Here is an 18,909-nt window from a genome sequence, read left to right as displayed (position 1 = left end):
GTGTCACTCGCTAGAATTAGCTGAAGCTAAAAAGAAACTCCCAAGTGTAGAGACAGACGGTAAGCACTGAGAGTAGCTGGTGTCCTAGGAGTGACTTATGACCACACTGCGTCTCTGGGTTTGGACTAAGTTGAAGCCTTGTTTTCTGGCCAAGAGTGATGGAGAGCCCCTTTCATGGACTTTTCAGCTCCTGTCCTGTAATTGTAACATGATGTTCACCACACACTTCCTCTGGGAAACGTGCACTCACTCAAACAAAAAAAAAAAAACCTGATGAGTGAAGTTAAGCTCTGATTTTACAAACATGGGACACACATGGAACCCAAAACACACTGAGGCTTTTATTTTTCTTCTTGTCAAGTCTGTTTCATGTTATTTAGACACACACAAGCAGTTACCCACACACAGACCCTTATCTGTTTCTGCTCTCCAGATTTCAGGATGGCAGTGGGAGCGGAAATGGCAACGTCCCACTTGACCAGAAGTTCCTCCTTAAGTGGAGCGTGCCTTTGAGCTTCGTGGAGGTGCTGGAGTTTGGATCCAGTGAGGATGTGGCTGAAAACAGCCACTACCCAGCACCCCATTCTGGAGAGAAAGTGGTCATCAACGCTAAGCCAAGTATGAACCAAAGTCTCATTTTTTTCCTTTTTATTTTAATACATCTGACTGTGCAGCTGTGTTCTTCTCTTTTAATGAGGGACAAAAGGTCCAGGAGAAGAGGCAGGAGAGTTCAACAGGCTAAATTGTTAGACACTGTCAAGTAGATGAAGCTAAATCCTTCTGTGGTGCATGAGGGCTTTACTCTGTGGCAGAGGAGTTAACAACTGCTGGTCAGTGAATTGCTTTTGCTTGATGATGGACAGTTAAGTTGTGAAGGTTAATTAAAGGTGAACATCTTTGTGCTTGAGAAGGACTCTCTGTAAAACTGGAGGATGAGTGGTTATAATGGGTCTGAAAGAACAGTAAGTATCTGTCTGAGAGCTGTTGATATTAGCATTCTGTTATTTAGATCGTAATAAAACATAAAAAATCAACAGAAAATGTGGATTAACATTTCTAAAATGGTGTCAGCCCTGCAGAGACCATCAAGCCACTCTGGATGTGTGTTTTTTCCTCCTGCTGTCCTCTCCTCTGCTGGCTGCCGACTCAAATGATTTCAGTCTTTCCACTGGGTTCTCCTCTGTCGCAGACAGCTGCTCAGCCACTTTTAAAGGCCCAGATCAGACACACAAGAGGCGTAATGAGGGTGTATGATTGTGGTAACAGCACTGCAGTTTCTATATTTGCTTTTGTATGTGCTTGTGTACAGTCAATGGAAGAACACATTATAGAGGTGGTGAGTGCTTTAGCATGGTGTTTTCTCCGGTCTGTTAAAAGTTGTACGTATTGAAGCTGAGGTCAGAGTTTTCTCTTTCAGTCGCACCAGTAATGGACTGAAATCTCTTCCACAGAGATGCATACTGCACTCTGCAGCTCACCCTCTATCACTCTCTAATCTAATGTCTCTAATACTGTTACATAATATTAAGCCCTTTTCAGCCAGGTGTCACAGTGTCACATTGGTCATTGGATAAATTCTGAAATGGTTTATACGTCTTCTTTAATAGTCTTTCTGAACATTTCAGCCCTAGTTAACAGGATATTACAACGTCAACTGAAAGTAAAATGTAGTTGCACAGTGCTCTTGTTATTTCATTAGCCCCCCTGCTGAGAGGAGTTTATTATGCAGACCACTGCATGTGAAGTGGATCCAGCATCTTGAGCTTTTTGCATTTACACACCAGTGTCCTCATCTTTAAGATGAAAGTGTGTTTGGCATTTCAATCTCAACCCTTATTAATCAGAATCTTTGGATTTCTACCCCTTCCCTCTCCCCTTTCCTAAGCCACATTTCGTGCGGACTCCATCGCACCCATCTCCTGCCAGACCACCTGTCCCCCTCTGATACTTCAGCAGACTAACTGAACAGATGGTAGAGACAGACCTGAGTGGCGTCTGGTCTGTCTGTAGGCTTTTTCTTGAGGATAAAACTCAGTATGATGATGATACAAGTGTATGTGCAATCTCTTTAAGGCTTGACAAATTCTATCTGTGTGTCAATGTGTGAAGAAGCAGCAGTGTAAGGAATTAGATGTTGTTCACATTGGGTTTATGGTAGCTTTATAAAATTACCATAAAGTGGAAGCAAAGTGTTGAACTGTCCCCACTCTTGCTGTTAGTTGACTTAACTTGGTTCACTCACTCTGATTTAGCTGCTTCCTGACTATGGTCAGCTTCGTGTGGGTCTGTGGGAATGTGTGTGTGTAATAAAAACAGCTCATTGCCAAAGGAACTTTTGACAAGTGGAAAGGATTGTCTCTCAGTGCGCTGTGTTCAGCCAGAAGCAGCTCGATGACCAGCCTGCTCAAAGACAATGAAAGGACTTTCCAGAATATGATGTCATCTCTCTGCTTGCTTCTCCTCCTCTTTCTCCTCACACTGCAATCAGACCTCCATGCAGAGTGGTCATTTCAAGAAACACTCCCGACTCCTTAGCGTGTCATTTGTAGATTTGTGTTTTGTTTTTTAAGGTGGTGTGTAATTGCAGAGATGACTGGTGTGATTCCTGTGATGCTTCCAGGGTCTGTTTTGTTGGGAACCTCATGGCATTTGGCAGCCACACAAAGGGCCATTCAAGAAGCTGGATCCAGATTGAAATGGGTTACACAGAGCCAGGTTTTCGCTCTGTGGGAACATCCAGTTTAGTTATGGCTGGATTCTATTCCTCCTTTTACCTTTGAGTTGTTCAGCACAGATAATATACACGAAGAAATGACGTTAGTTAGCTTTTATTCGAGGCAAAGCTTCAATAAAAGAAGTTAGATTCAACGGACATGGCTTTTGACTGAATCTGCGTCATGAAGAAGAATGTTTTAAAATATGCAGATTTATGACCTTTTTATTGATCAATCATACCTAAATGACCTGATATGAAATCTGGGTCTTGATAACACTATTTTATTGCACTTTGGCTTTAATAAACCTCTGTCGTAGCACAATACAGAGCGTCTTTCAGAGGTTTGTTCAGCATTTCGGCTCTGACCTGAATTCAGCCCCCAGTGCCTCTCTAAAGCAGATGAGCCATGAAAATTACATAGAGCACAATTAGAGACCGGAGACAGTCAAAATAAACAAGAAACATTGCAACAAAAGAGCAGAACACACTCTCATTTGCTCGTAGCAGTGGTTCAATGAAACCAAATAGCTGTGAATGCAGAGTGGTGTGACCATCATTTGATCGAGTGACATGAGTAAAACACAACTAGAGGTCACTGACCATAAAAAGATCAATGAAATCAAAAACCCATAACCCGGACTGTAGGCCTGCTGTGTGTTTCTTTGTGCCTGGTGGTGTTTATGCATGTGTAAGAATGAGGATCTCAGTCTGTGGGCAGCCTCCTCTGTACAAACCCAGAGGGAGACGTTTTCGAGTAGGAGACCACCTACAAATAAAAAAACAGGGATGAAAAGTTTCCCCTGGATGCCCTGTCAGGGAGACCTTCAGGAGAGAGCTGCACTGGGTTGTCATGGCATTGAAGCACCCGGCAGACTGTGTGTGCCTTTTGTGGAGGAAGACGAGGAGGAGGAGGAGGAGAAGAGAAGAGAAAATAGAACGGCTAAAGCAAAGAGTCATTTTGGTGCCAGAGACTCTAACGAAGTTTAACTCTTTATTCTCTGATGCTCCCTCTGGATGGATGAAGCACTAAAATCTTTGCTGCAGTCAGCCTTTAATTTGTGAGTCTTGTACTTGTTAAATGAACCATTTAATTTTGGAAGATTTGGCTGCCTGACATGCATTCCATGAATGTGCTGCTTGTGTTGGAGAAAAAAGAGAGGAACAGGAATAAACTAAGTTTGGTTTATACGGATTTCAGATTTTTGAATAATTTAGGGCTTTATGTTTATTTTCCAGTTCTCTAGGATGTTTTTACTGAATGTTTTTTTCTGACGGTAAAGCCTTAAAAAAGTGAATTGATTTGAGCAAAGAGAGAGTAAAGCTGCCAAACCTTTGATGAGCCATGCCGAGCCGGTAGTATTCTGTGAAGCTGGCTTTATGTACACAAAGTAAGCCCTTGTTTCCTTTTAATACAGAATAGCAGCACAGAAGCAGTAATAATCTCACCACATGGGGACTTTTAGTGTAGATATTCTGAAGACCATCTCACTACATACCTCTTGCAGCCTGCATGGACTTGTACATGAAAACGAACAGAAAGGATGATGAAAGCTGACGTGCAGGAACAAAACCACGTCATTTGTTCGTCCTCTGAACGCTGACAGGAGATCACAGGGTTTCTGTAAATGAGTGAGCACACTGGTGTGATTCATTGCCAAGTTTGCAGAGCTGTCACAGCTCCCTGTGGGAACCTGACTGATTGGCCAATATCGATCTTTGTCTTTGTTTGCTCATTTTTATTGCCTCGCTCATCAGAGTGGCCTCAAACGTTGATGCTTGAGTATCCAATGTAAAGATACTAGCTTTAATGTCTCTGCTTGATTTCTCTGATTTCTATTCAGTTTTTTGTTTGTGTATTTTTAAAGTGAAGTTTTAAGAGGATGCCTTTAGAGTAGATATTGGACATGCACTGCAAATACTTATGTATTAGCAAATTTTTTTTGACCTACTGTTTATAAAAATGTTTTGATAGACTTTTTTCCTACCCATTGACAGATTCTTTTAGTCTTTACAAGCAATTCAGGAACCATTTTGTCTCTGAATATCTTGAAATAAGGCATTTGTCTGAACCTTTCAGTTGAATGGGCTCAGGTCTAATGGACAATTTTTACTGATGTAGGATCTCGGCTTTTCACATCAAATTACGAAAGTGTGAAATAAGTCTATCTTTTTTGTATTTCCTTGTAGACAAACTGTACATGGGCCCTGGTCAGTTATACCAGGATCTGCAGAACCTGATCCATGACCTCAGCCTGGTGAACCAGATCTCCAGTATGATCTGCAGCCTCAAAGGAAACTACCAGGTAACATATGATCCAAGTGCCAGATAAACGTGTCATCATCTTGACTCTTCTAGTGTGTACTTTTCATTAAGTGTCTGTGATGATAATAGGAAAACAAATATTCATCGTATTTCCTCCAGATAACAGCACTTAATCACATCTGACAGGGTCAAGTCTGATTAAAAACAGTTAAGAAGTCATTAATGTAATGTGCTGAGAAGAACGGAGGGCATGTTTTACACATTACTTAACTCAGTCTGACATCTTGGAATGGTTATTCTGTCTGTTAATACTTTTGGAAGCTTGACAAAAATTGACATTGACAAATGTTCCTCCAGTGTACCTCAGGTCTCTAAAAATCACATGCATGGTGTTTCCCCTCAGACATCCAGAAGGGCTGGGCTGTTATGCAGGCGTATAATGTTCAAGCTGTGGAATGTGCCAGCGTGGGCAATTTGTCCAGGAGTCTCTTAAGTCTAGATCTGCACCATTCAAACCTGTCATGTCATTTTACCACACACATACACAAGCCTGTGAGCTGTTGGGATGAAGGTTTACTTTGCAGAACACAGCGTGAGTGTGTGACGCTGTGTTTGTGCTGTGCTGGTAGGTCTGTCAGAGGCAGAGTGGGAGGCTGAGTAACAGTGAGCTCTCAGAGAGATGTGTGAGGATGGGAAAGGAAAGAAGCAGGGTTAAGAAGTGTGAGCTGTACGCTGCCAGCACTGGATTTCAGAAAAACACTGACAGTACTCTCACAACAGATGTATAAAGACATGTCCCTCAAAGATCTGAGAAACATGTTCAGAGGGATCACATACAAGTCTCATGAAGACTGTCTTCTCAAAATGTAGAGCCTAATATAATACAGTCCAGTATAAAAACTCTGCTAAACTCAGGATCAAATAACAATTCTGATGATTTATTATAAGAAACTACAATTTTTACAAATGTGACATAATTTTAAATGGAATGTTTTATGTTCCATTTTGATAACATAAATAACAATGTTGGTGAAATGACAGAAAATACAGAAATGAGAAAATGTGGCCTCAGTTTTCTGCTTCCCTTTCTTGCCACATGACCCCTGAGGTTTTTATGATGGAGAAACAGAAACTAAAGGAGTAGCTTGGGCTTGAAACAAAAATAAACTCACGGACTGACTTGTGAGTCTGCATGTCATATTTCTTCTACATCCTGAACACAAAGAGGACGTGTTTTTAAAACTATTAAAAATAATACTTTTTTTTTTTTTTTTGCAATGCACTTTTCATTTCTTACAAATATCAAAGTGCTATAAGAGAAGTTTTTTTTTCCGCACTATTGTTAGTTAAAAGCCTCTTTAAAGAGGAATGTCTTCAAGTGTTTTTCAAAAGCATCCAGCCTGTGGGGTCCTGAGGTGACTGGGCAGGGAGTTCCACAGATGTGGTGCAGCAGTGCAAGTCCGGTCCCCCATGGGCCGGTGCTTATTTCTGGGTGGGTGTAGAAGGTTTCGGTGTGCCAATCTTGAATTCTGGGTTGGGTTTTGCTGGCTGAGGAGTTCTTTCAGGTAAGGCTACAGGTTTTATGTAGATGCATTGGTAATTGATGAGAGCAACCTTTGTTGTCAGTTGACTGTAGTCGAGTGGAGATTGGAAGCCAGTGAAGTGAGTAGAGTATTGGTGCAATGTTTTTAAGCTTTCTGACTCTAATATTTAAACTGGCAGTGCTGTTTTCATGTCCAGAATGGAAAATTGCCTACTCGTCCACTCCCTCACAGTCACAAGGATACGTTAAGATACCAAAACATGGTACCTCAAACTACAGATGAAATTTGGTTGGTACTTATTAAAGTACCAACTCACTCGGTTAGGCCTGGGCCATTAGTCAATAAACCAATTAATCATACGCTAAATGAAATGAACTCGATAATTTGTCAGCCTCAATATATCACCATGTCCATGCAGGTTTGTTTTCCTCGTCTTTCAACTCCTTACAGGCTGGATATCAAGATGGTTCACCCTGTGCATCGCTCTCAGCACCTGGTCGCCTTTGTTCAGTAGAGGATGATGAACAGAGTGAACCCTCTTGTTAGTCACCCGAAATGTTTGTCTTCCGTAGGAGGTTAACATCGAAATTAGGAGGGAAAAAGATGATTATAAACCCAAACGCAATAGCCCTGGTGTAGAAAAATTTCAGCTTCAAACCAAATGAGCAAAGTGAAATGTCTTCGGACTCTGAACAGTCCAGTTGCGTCGGTTTGGAGCATTCAGAATAACCCTGACCTGGATGATGAGAATTTACATAAACACAGAAAGTGTTGTTTGCTACATCGTTAAAGAAATGCTTCCTTTTAACACAGTTTTTTATTCAAGTGCAATTTTTGACTTAGAGCCCATTTTATTTTTATTGTTTTTTGTTTGTTTTAGTGGGATATTTGAAAATCATTGATATTGAAATTACTATAGTAAAAAATACTCACGAGTAATAAAGGTTTATTGCATTTAAAAGGGTGTCCTGCATTATTATAATATATTATCATTATATTAGTGGTTAATTTAATCTTAAAGTAATATTGACAATAATATCATTTATTGTCAATAATTGTGGGACAATATGTCGTCCAGCCAATGTTTTTAGGCCTAGGCCTAAACTCTGTTCCCACCCCTTGTCACCGGTCTCTGGTAGTGTTACGTTTTGGGGTCATAACACTGCCAGGGACAAGTTGGAGTACCACTGTGCCAGAGAGAAAAAAGCAGTTTTTATGTTCCTTATTTGCTATCGAATGGTTATGGTTAGGGGTGCTATCCTTCACCTTAGTTCAAAATCTCCAGTTAATGTTCATTTAGTTTGAGATTTGTTGGTTATGGAATATGATTTACATTGTTTTCAAACTCAAACTGGAGCCAGACTGGTGGGGCTTTGTCATCCTGGAGGGAGAGCTCTCATCAGGATTATAATGCTTTATCAGAGGATAAAAGTGATCATCAGAGCTACTTAGCATAGCAGAGCTAATCAAAGGGTCAAGAATCAAATTATTATTCTCCTTTGTCACATGTGCTGACTTTGTGTGCTTCAAAACACAAGTTCAGGAGACTGTTTTTTCTTTCAAAGAGCAAAACCTCCACACTAATGTTCGTCATATTTCTTAGCATCATTATCAATCCCTTGTGGTATTATTTTAATATCTGTATGTTTCTTCCTCCATGTCTCCGGTATCTGTTCAGAATGTGAACTCAACAGTGTCCCAGGACTGGGTGTCAGGCCTCCAGAGGCTGATAATGAAGAAGGAGGAGGAAATCAGGGCAGCTGACCGGTGTCGCATCCAACTCCAGCTGCCTGGCAAACATGACAAGTTTGTGTTTTACATATCTCCAGATTTATAGCCACCTTAGTTTTCCCAATCTTTCAGGCAGTGCATACAATATTTTACCAGCTCCCAGTCTCAGTCCAAGCCCCACCCATTACTTGTTTATCCTAGGTTTGGCTTTATCCCTTGTTACCCTGCTTTCTCCTGCTGTCCTCCCAGTTGCTGTGTATTCTTTCAGCTGTATGAGAGATTATAAGAGTACATTTGGATATTTGGATAAACAAGTTCCTCCACAAGCTCTAATCTGAGGCATGAATCTCAAGGGAGCAAATGTGCACCAGTGTCTGCAACTAGAGGCTGCCCAGTTACTGCAGCTGTTACTGAACACAAATAATCATGTCACACATTCATTACACACACTATTATAGCCTGCACGTGGTCCCCCAAGGGTGCACCTTGTCTTGGCTTTTTCACACCCCCTCTCCCTCTCCCACTTCCTCGTCTCTGCAGCACTTAGCTGGTGAGATTATCCATGGGTATGTTTGGAAACACAGCTGTGCCTCAGTCATTCCTTCTCTGATCCCTCCATCCCAAAACACACAAAACACAGCACCATGCAACACCAACATTTCTGACACCAGCACACACACTCACACATCAACAAACACACACATTCTGTGTTCATGAGCTGCCGGTAGAGGCGATAATTGACATTGACGTGTATCACATTTCCGCCACTGTCTAGTCAGTCAGTATTGAATTGATGGATTCATGCTCCCTCAGGCTGGGATTCAAACAGGACAAAGCTCTTTTTATTGGAGCCTATTTGAAATCCAACTATAAAAGATGCATATCAGCTGATCAGTGTTTACAGAATGTAAAATTAATAGGGCTCCTCAGAAAAATGTTTATGCAAATGCAGCCCTCTGTGGTTCCTGAAGTGTTGACACATCTCATATGATTTGTTTATAAATATGTTCATAAAGCTTCACTTATCACATGTCAGTGAAATTAATTTCATTTTCAAAACAATAGATGAAGACAAATATGAAAACAGAGAAAATACTCAACTTCACTTGTGATCTAGTGGTCTATAATGTAGTGGTTTGTATCTGCTTTTTCTCATGAAACATGTCTTTATTTATAACCCCCTCTATTGCAGGTCTGGCAAACCCACTTACTTCAGTGCAGTGTTCAACACTCTCAGCCCGGCCATCAAGCAGTCATGGATCAGTAACTTGCAGATGGCAAAGCTGGCTCTAGGTACGGTATAATGCACTGTCTCACTGTAAATGTTCCTGTATTAGACCAGACACTCACTAGAGGACTTTTATTACATCCATTAAGGAGCATGTGTTTTTGGGAGAGTTTGTCTGTTTGTGAACAACAGTACTCAAAAAGTAATGAACAGATCTTGATGAAATCTTCAGGAAATGTTCAAAATGGGATAAGGAAAAAGTGATTAAAGTTTTGAGGTGATCCAGATCACTGTTTGGATCCAGGATATTTTTAAAGGATTCTTTATCAATTTGAGATAGGGCTGTTTTCACCATATGTGTATATAACTCCACCATAAATGGTCAGATTGCTTTGCAAAACAATACAAGACAAGGTCACCATCATTTCTGACAGATGTAAAAGTATGATCCAGATCCTGGCAATATTCTGGATACTAAGATCCGGAATATGAAATATGTACTGGGTCATCATCATTTTCAACACTGTCAGGTAACAAATTATTGTACAAACCTGCAACTAACACTAAATTGTAGCAGACAGTCTGCTGAAAGGGAGTATAACATTAAAGTAGGACTAAAGTGTTGGTGACAATCACTTGGTGCTTGGTGGAGGTCTGTGCTCTCTGAGTGCTTTTCTAGTTTTTTAAAAGACAGTTCAAATGATTCCATAAGACTTAACATCTAATGTTTGGAGCTGTGAATCTATGATGCGTGATGAAGCTTGACTTCAAAAGAAAAGCAAACAGGAAGGATGATCAACTTCAGCAGCCAGCTGTCCTGGCCTGTGTTCAATGCAGCAACAAAACAATGAGGAAAAAGTTATGGCTTAACAATCCTTTAAGCTTGTCTTGTTTTTCAAGTTTTCACTTCACTTTGTGTACAGCTTTGATTACATTTGCTGTGATGCTCATGAGCTGCAACACCCAGTTGGTGACCCTTGCCAGTCTGCTCTTCTTATTGGTTGCGGATATTCCATCGAATATTAAACATTTTTATTATTCATGATAACAGATTTAGAGCCTCTTGGAGCAGTAAAATACTTGTACTGACATACTACACTTGAGGATTATCTGGACGAATAATCAGTAACACAGGGCTCCTAATCAGGTCACCCCCACCCCCACTCCCACCCCCACCCTAGATCACTGGGGAGGCACATCAGGCCTTAGATCTGTCTTAAAACCATGAAGTCTGTCACCAGCCTTAGTATCCTAATTTTATCTTGATTTTATTTCTCTGTCCTTAGATAAAGCCTTAAATTTCTCCTTATTTTATTGTCATTGATTGTAGAAATTTTTGCAATACTGTAGGGATGTACAATATATCGGTATCAATATTGATATCGACTGATGCATAAAAATGGGCCGAAATTTACTCATTAGCTGCCGGCCATTTCAGAGCATCTTGAATGATCGTTCAACACCTAATTAATTTTAATTAATTGTTCTTCGTGACTATGTAAACACCAAAGCTACCTAGGAAGAGTGAACTCTCGTTTTTTATTTCTTTCTTCCTGTTTTTGATCCAAAATCAGACAAAACGTACTCTTTTGATTGCGTGTATCTTGGGCGCTCCATCTTTTGATCCTCTCCATGGTCATCTTTTCTCACGATGGCGCTGCTCTTTTTCTCTGAGCTACCTCGACACATCATCTCTGACTGTTTTTTTTTAATGTTCCAATATTGATATCGGTAAATATTGGTTATTGGCCATAACGGCAATATTGATATCGGTATCGGCCAAAATTTTCACATCAGTGCATCCCCACAATACTGGTTGTTATGGTGCTATATTATAAGTGTGCTTTGAATATAAGTAGATTATTCAATGATACCTTTTAAAATAAGATTTTGAGATTGTAATTTTGCATTATGAATGTGATTTTTTTAGAGTCTCTAGGTTGGAAGGTATTTTTTTCCTTTGATGCAGATAGAATGAAGTGTTAATTGTGTATATTTATGTTTACATCAGAGGAAGACAACCTCCAGGGCTGGTTCTTTGCAGAGGATGATGGGAATCACATCAAGAAGCAGAAGCATCCTCTCTTGCTCCGGCAAATGCCTGTGGTCATGTCAAAACTACAAGAATTCAAGGTCAGACAGTTCCCTTTCCCATATGCTGCCCAAGTGTCAGCGAATTAGAGATAATCCTGGGTCGGTCAGCTTGTTTGGTTGGAGCTTGGGGCATGGTTTTGCACACTCCCTGTAAGGGTTAGTGCTTACAGTGTAGTCACGCTAACAATAGTAAGTGAGACATCTCATTTAGTTTTTGTACAGTGAGTTGTCTCCTTATCGAGCTGTTTAGTTTTGTCAAAAAGACATCATTAAATTGTTTTTGAAGCAATTCAATCCCTATATCAAGGAATTCTGCCTGCCGACAATAGGCTTCAAACCTGTCCTGTGTCTTCAACTGTTTCTACAAGACTAGTGGGTTAAAAAGAAAACTGCTGTAAACCATTTCTGTGTCTGAGAACACCGTTTATTGATAGAGAAATAAGCTATTCAGACCAAAATCAGGGGTTTTTGTCAACTTTTTTTCACTGTAAAGATGAGCTTGTGTGTATGTGTGCTTTCTGATGATCCTGCAACCAGTCTTTGGAAAACTTGAGGAACTGTAAGTTTTAGCATGTGAGAGGTATGCAAGGTTTCCAGTGTCAATATTTCACTACTCAACCCAATCACAAGATATTACCTCATGTGATTTGCAATACATTATTTTATGTGCAACCAGAACATAGTGTTTCTAAACTGTGTCCTTCAGACTCATTTGCTTGTCCCTGTACAAATGGGTATAAGAGTAAACCTCATAAAGAGGGTGTTATCAGCGTGATATTGTCAAAGTCATAGAATTGATCCTTGTCCAGGCCAGTGGTCACGTTAATGACTAAACATGTGACATGATAATCATGAAGCCAACTTGTGCTCTGTGAAGTGCGATAAAACATATGATAACGATGTTTCTTTGTTTTCTGTATACATGCCATGACACATAAATCAAATCAAAGAAAAAAGAACATTTACTCTTCTTTAGTGGTCGACCAGTTAGCTCAGATGGTTGGAGCATGGTGGCTAATTATGAGGTCGTGGATCAATCCCATGTGAGAGTTGTTATGCTGCAGACTGATGTGAACATCTATTTAATTGTATTTTTATTTTCTTCATTTCACTCAGTATGTGTGTCTGTCATGACCAACAAGTGTCACCGTGTCATTAACAGTTATGCAACACTGTCAGTGGGAGAAGTTCTGCCAACATTCACCTAAAATTTGAAATCTCAGATACTGCATTTTAGCACTGGTAGCTGGTTTGTCTGTAAGTATAACCCAGACAGAAATGATGAATGATTTAAAGAGACAACATAAGAAAAGAAGAAAAAAACTGTCCTGTTTTCCGTGTATCCAGATGTAAGTCAGCTTTTGAGTGATAAATGACAAGGGACATGTAAAATGTAATGAAATGAAATAACTGGGAGAGGCAGAGCTGGTTAACTCAGTAGGTTAGAGTTTGGAGTTAATAACACCAAGGTTGTGGGTTAAATCCCCTATGGGCCATCAAGATTTTGATATAAGAAAAGTCATACTAGATCTGATCCAACAGCCACCTTCTCTTACCTGTAAATGGGCTGCTTGTACTTGACCTTGGAATGTCCGCAGCTTGAAAATGTCTTTTCACACTGTGTTAAAGTTCCTTCCAGCAAAAAGTGTGGAGTTCTGTTTAGATGTTTGCATTTATTTTTGGATACTGTGTGAGGAATGAAGCTTTTGTAGATCTATTAGGCTTCTTACCAAGAACAGTTTTAATTTCCTTGGTGAATTCCAATATAATGCAAGCTATCATCTGACTCTCTTGTTTCTTTCTGTTCTGCTGCAGGTGGAGTGTGCTGTTCATAATCCAGAACCTCACATCAACACAGAGAGCACAGCAGACACTCCTGTCGTGGGTCATGGTTGTGTTTGGGTGAGACATTCTGCTGCACTGATTAAGAACTAAGCACTGGATTAACACACATTTCATGAGCCACTCCACAAGTTACTGTTTAAGTACTTATCTAGGAGGGAATTCGTATTTTAGTTCTTGAAAAACGTATTCATCAGTTTGCTTTTAGATGTTTGTATCCGTTAAATCATTATGCTTATTTTCCATGGGGAACTTTGACTTTTGGGGGTAACAGAGCGCGGATTTTGCATTATAGTGTGATAGCACAGATGTTAACTTTCTGCTGTTTATTTATCACAATATCAAATGTCTCCTCTGAGAAATACAATTAAGGCTGGAAAATGATTCGTTAGTGCTTTCTCAAAATATACAAAGGCTGTCATGGCCATGGTAATCACAGCTAATGAATTGTGTTTGACAATCAGGGTAAATCATTGTTCTGCTGAAGATATAAACACTCCTCTCTGGTTATTTATACAGTGAGGTAATACTTAAGCTGTTGTTGAAAGATGTCAAACTGAAGTGTAAACACTGAGTTTAACTCTCTTATGAATTTTCTTTTACAATTGGTCTGTAATAACATGATATGATGTAATGTTTTGATTTAACAAACACTTTCATAGGTCTTCTGTGTTTTCTGCTGCTGGGTTACAGTTTTCCTTCTATTGTTTTTTATTCTGATAAATTACCGAAAACAACATAATGTGATTTTCCCTCTGCTCAGGTTGCGAGCTGCACCAACCAGATGGGACAGATATCTATAGTGGCCATGCAGAACTCCAGCCCGAAGGTGACCGAGTGTTTCAATGTGGAGTCTCGAATCCTCTGCATGGCATACGTCCCTGCAGAGCAGCTGCAGGAAAATGGCGAGAAGGGCCCTGAAAACAACCATGTCGCCACAACAAAGGCCAGTGACACGCCTAGTGTTTGTCTGGGCATGGAGGAGGGCAGGTACGGCACAGAATGGAGGTCAAAGTGTTACTTCGTGAAAAATGTGCCTGAATTGTTTCTCCTTAAAAATATTCAAACACTGTTTTTACTTTGTCTTCTTCTCTGTGTAGCATCATTGTGTACAAAAGCAGCCAGCGCTCCAAGAAAGTCCGTCTGCAGCATTTCTTCACCCCCGACAAGTCCACTGTCACCAGCTTGGTCTACAAGAAACACTGTCTCTACGCCGGCCTGGTCAGCGGCTCTGTGGCCATCTATTCCAGATCACAAGGTGAGTGTTAGAGGAGGGGGGTGTTCTGAGTATTTGTTTATCTCAGATGTCATGGTTTATAACTGAACCTTTGTCATATTTGTTGATTCTCCTAAGGAGCTGAAATAACGGCAGTTAGGAGGTTGAATTACTGTTATTGTGTAAAACAGAAACTGCATTCACTTAGTTAATTAGATTTGGTTTTCTAACTGTGTAGGCTGACAGTGTTTACTTCAGTATGCGGTGTGTGCTCGCTGCCTTAACCATAATTGGCCACTTTCATGAATAGATGCAGTGTTGATGACCGACTTGGTACCTTTGCTATTGAATTAAGCAACATCTAAGCGTCATGTGCTGACATCATTTACCAAATCAGATTAGCATCTTCAGACTTTTTTCCAATTAAAAGCAGAAAGTCATGTTGTGATACTGAGTTATTTAGGGCTGCATTGACACAGCTAAACACTCACCAACTGTGAGTGAAAGGAGCTATTCTAGGTCGAATAGAGGCAAAGTTAATCTGTGCTGCACTGCTCCAACGGCTATTTTCCCTCTGCGATTCACTACGTCTCCGTCTGTGTGCATAGCTTGGGGTCAGGGGTCTCCTCTGCTCTGTGTCGAGGTTCTGTTTCCGTTTGCTGAGTTGTCAGGGAGAAGCCAATCTGTTAGCAGCGACCTATTTAAAGTCTTCCCTCTCCGACAGGCACAGTCACACTGAAGGAAAGTATCAGGGCTGCTTTCTTCTCACATTATTTCACATTCCCTGTTTTGTTCTGGCTCTTATTGGTTTTCATCGCAGTGCAAACACAGTGCTTCCTCATCTCCCTGTCTCAGTCTTTGTCTGCTTTTTATGACTCACACAGCATGTGATAAAAAAGGCAGGTATTTCAGAGCAGTGCTTTAAAATCTTGGCTCTCTAATGTTAGTTTTGGTAGAACAACCCCGTGATGCAACCCTTGCTTGAGGTGTGTTTTAATAACCTCAGACGCACATACTCTTCTCTCCTCATGCTCTCTTCTTCCTCAGAGGTAATGGAAAATTTAATTGAAATGTTATTGCTCAGTTTTAGCTTTTTGTGTTGCACAGGGGTGAGTGAAAATCAGCGACATAAAGACAGGAGAATGCCCTGAGGTCAGAAAGACAGAAATAAAAGTGTTCGCACATTCTTCCACTGAGCTAAACTTTGCCCAGGGAAACAAACTGTAGTATGTATGTATGTAACCGTTTAGGAATGTGCTGTTGAGCTGCTCATTACTGCTTGTTTTGATGCACATGTCACCTCTCTGTCTCTTTCTTTTTCAACACACCAATTATTAGAGCCTGGCACAGTCGGTGTGCTGCTGGTGCAACCGAATGTTCCAACAGTTTCAGTAGATGCTTTTCATCTTTCATCACCGCTGGGGCTTGTCAAATAAATTCCCAGAAGGAAATCCTGGCCTTAAATCTTCTGAGTCAAACTTGTTTGATTCCCTTCCATCAACGGCTCTGTCACTGTCACTGGAACATGATGCCTGCTGCTAAAATGATGACTCACTCTCGATAGTTTGGTGGGGAAACTGGTCCCGGCTTCTCTGTTAAAATGCTGCTCAAGTGTTTTGTCACAGCAGAAGCCTCAGCCTCTACACCATTAGCATTTAAAGTAGAGCCATGGTTTACATCCCAGAGAAGAAAGCCAGCAGAGCAAGGAGAATTGATCAGCTCATGTTCTTTGATGCTAAAATGTCAGCTGATCAAAGGGGACCCTCGCAGTGAATAGTGACACGGCTTCAAAAACAAGGGAAGGGACTGGAATGCCGCTTTGTCTTCAAAGCCATCACTGCTGAGGAATCCTGCATGGAAATGCTTTCCTGCATAAGATGCAGTGTGTCTCAAGCTGGCCAGTCAGCCTCATTCTGCCATGCTAGCTATTTCCTCTGCTGCAGACCGTGTCAGAGGAGGCAAGTGCTTCCACAAAGGTCACACGTCATGGCCAGACAGTTAGGACATTATTCTCCTCTGTGCTGCTATCATAACTCATGCACTTTTTCTTGTTGAGTGTTGTAGAGTCATTGTCAAAATTGAAAAATTGGCTTTTCCAAGGAAATGTGCAGATTCCTTTTCTTCTCCCACTAGACAGACTAAAATTTATCATTTTGAAAAATGGCTGAAAGCAGACACTCATCCAGCACCAGTGCGTTAATAAAATGTAGTTATTAGCATTTATTTTGCACCACTCCCTGTTTGATTGCAATATTATTGTTGTCTCGTCACAGTAAGAGTAATGAACCTGAAACAGACAGTTGCAGCAACTCGGCTCCACCCCCCTCTTACCAACAAAAATTGAGTTTTTATTATGAAGCTGCCCAGATTTTTTTTTATTGATTTTCATTTATCCAAACATATCCTTTAGATAAATTAATTGCTGACATTTTGATTGCCTTAACTATTGCTATACTCACCTTAAAACCTGCACCAATCAATCAGTCGATCAATCTTCACTTTAAAAGCACCAACCCACAAAAAATGCTATCTCAAGACACAGAAAGAGCAGGTCTTACATATTCTCTTTGTTATAACTTTAACAAAGACCCAACATTTAGCAGAGACAGAAATCTCCTTCTGAACTGTCACCATTAGACTTCTGTTGAGCATCTGCAGAGGCTGTTTGGGGCTGGGACAGGAGGATAGGTGGATGTGCAGGATAAAAATGATAAAGACAAACCAACAAAGCCACAACAAATAACAGCTCTTGTAAAATTACGACTACAGTCACAGCTAGAAAAGCACTCAGAGAGGCCAGACTTCCGCCAAGCGTATTTTGATTGTCATGCAACACTTTGGTCCTACTTTAATGTTATATTTCCTTTCAGCAGACTGTCTGCTACAGTTTGGTGTTAGTTTCAGGTTTGTATGATAATTCGTTTCCTGACAGTGTTGAAAATGATGATGACCCAGTACATATTTCATATTCCAGATCTTAGTATCCAGAATATTTCCAGGATCTGGATCATACTTTTACATCCGTCAGAAATTATGGTGACCTTGTCGTGTGTTGTTTTGCAAAGCAATCCAACCATTTATGGTGGAGTTATATACACATATGGTGAAAACAGTCCTATCTCACAATGATAAAGAATCCTTTAAAAAATCCTGGATCCAGACCCTGACTACTGATACTATTTACTGTTTATTAATCAAGTAGTAGTTCACCTTTTATGCTTTAAACTGATAGCTGCTGATTGCAGGCACAGTGTACTGTATATCACAGCTGTGCAGGCCACTCTTTGGAAAGGAGGAATAGCTTTGTTTTGGAGGGTTTAGAGGGATGTGGGGGCGTTTGTTAATTTATGCTAATGGTTCAGTTTTAACTCTCATACACAACCCAACAGGTTACTGCATTCCTGTGAACTGGGTTAGAACAGCTTTTATTCCCTTATCAGCGATCAGATTAGATTGAACTCTGGTGATAAGAAAGGTGCAGCTGACACTGACATCAAGGAACGCACTTGAAGAACAGAGAGTTGTGGGCAGACTTACATAAGACTGCAAGCTGGCACTCCTGTTTTCTTTTCCTGTCTACACTTCTTTTGCTCACTCATTCTCTCATGCATTCACCTACACAGCGTGATTATTAAAATAACATATGCAGGGCATTGCTGGAATGCTAACCCCACCTAGCCCCTTTAGATGGAGATTACCCTCACTTCCCCAGTCATTACACTGTACCTTCCAAAAGAAGATCTTTCCCTGCATGGCACCTCCTCCTTCAATAGCCGTCTTTGTGCCTTCTCTTAACAAACACCACTGGTGAGGCCTCATTCACTTCCTGGCCTAGATTAGCTCAGGGAATGTGGTATCTGGAGGAAATGAAGTACATACTCAACTCAGTGCCACAGGATCATTTCTGCTGATGCACATTCCTTGTTTTGTAAGTTTGAGTTTAAAACATTTCCTTTATTTCCTCTAAATCTATCATATCTTTGATACTGATTGAAATCTAAGCCAGTAGATAACTGCAGAAATGTAATGTGTTATTTATAATGACACTGCATGGGGTGTTACATTGCTGTAGAGCTGGCACTGCAGGTGCCCAGGCACATGTAGAACAGAGTGTGTAGGAGGTTTGTGTGGGATGGAGCTCAGCTCTGACTAACGCTTCACAGCCCATCTATATTCATAGCAAAGGCTGTGAAAACCATCAATGGCCACTCTACCAGCATAAGCAGTGTCATATTTATGCAGATGACCTTTTCAGACGACAGTTATAAAGATGAA

General features: G+C 40.6%; 1 protein-coding gene across 2 annotated transcripts in view; it reads left to right on the top strand.

The window, feature by feature from the left end:
* The window catches only part of arhgef10 (Rho guanine nucleotide exchange factor (GEF) 10), a 64,381-nt gene that overhangs the window by 32,768 nt on the left and 12,704 nt on the right, over positions 1 to 18,909 (top strand). For both annotated transcript variants that reach the window (XM_074692236.1, XM_074692235.1), the window contains 8 exons: positions 434 to 618; positions 4,904 to 5,019; positions 8,202 to 8,329; positions 9,447 to 9,547; positions 11,494 to 11,615; positions 13,392 to 13,478; positions 14,182 to 14,408; positions 14,519 to 14,676. In XM_074692236.1, coding sequence (XP_074548337.1) covers positions 434 to 618; positions 4,904 to 5,019; positions 8,202 to 8,329; positions 9,447 to 9,547; positions 11,494 to 11,615; positions 13,392 to 13,478; positions 14,182 to 14,408; positions 14,519 to 14,676 — 1,124 coding nt within the window. The remainder of the gene's footprint in view (positions 1 to 433; positions 619 to 4,903; positions 5,020 to 8,201; positions 8,330 to 9,446; positions 9,548 to 11,493; positions 11,616 to 13,391; positions 13,479 to 14,181; positions 14,409 to 14,518; positions 14,677 to 18,909) is intronic.

This window comes from Halichoeres trimaculatus, unplaced genomic scaffold (genome assembly GCF_033239565.1).
Source record: "Halichoeres trimaculatus isolate MK-OKI-2021-1 unplaced genomic scaffold, fHalTri1.1 fHalTri1_scaffold_17, whole genome shotgun sequence".
NCBI lineage: Eukaryota > Metazoa > Chordata > Actinopteri > Labriformes > Labridae > Halichoeres > Halichoeres trimaculatus.
The sequence above is the reverse complement of the archived record's forward strand: the minus strand, read 5'-3'. Positions and strand labels throughout refer to the sequence as shown.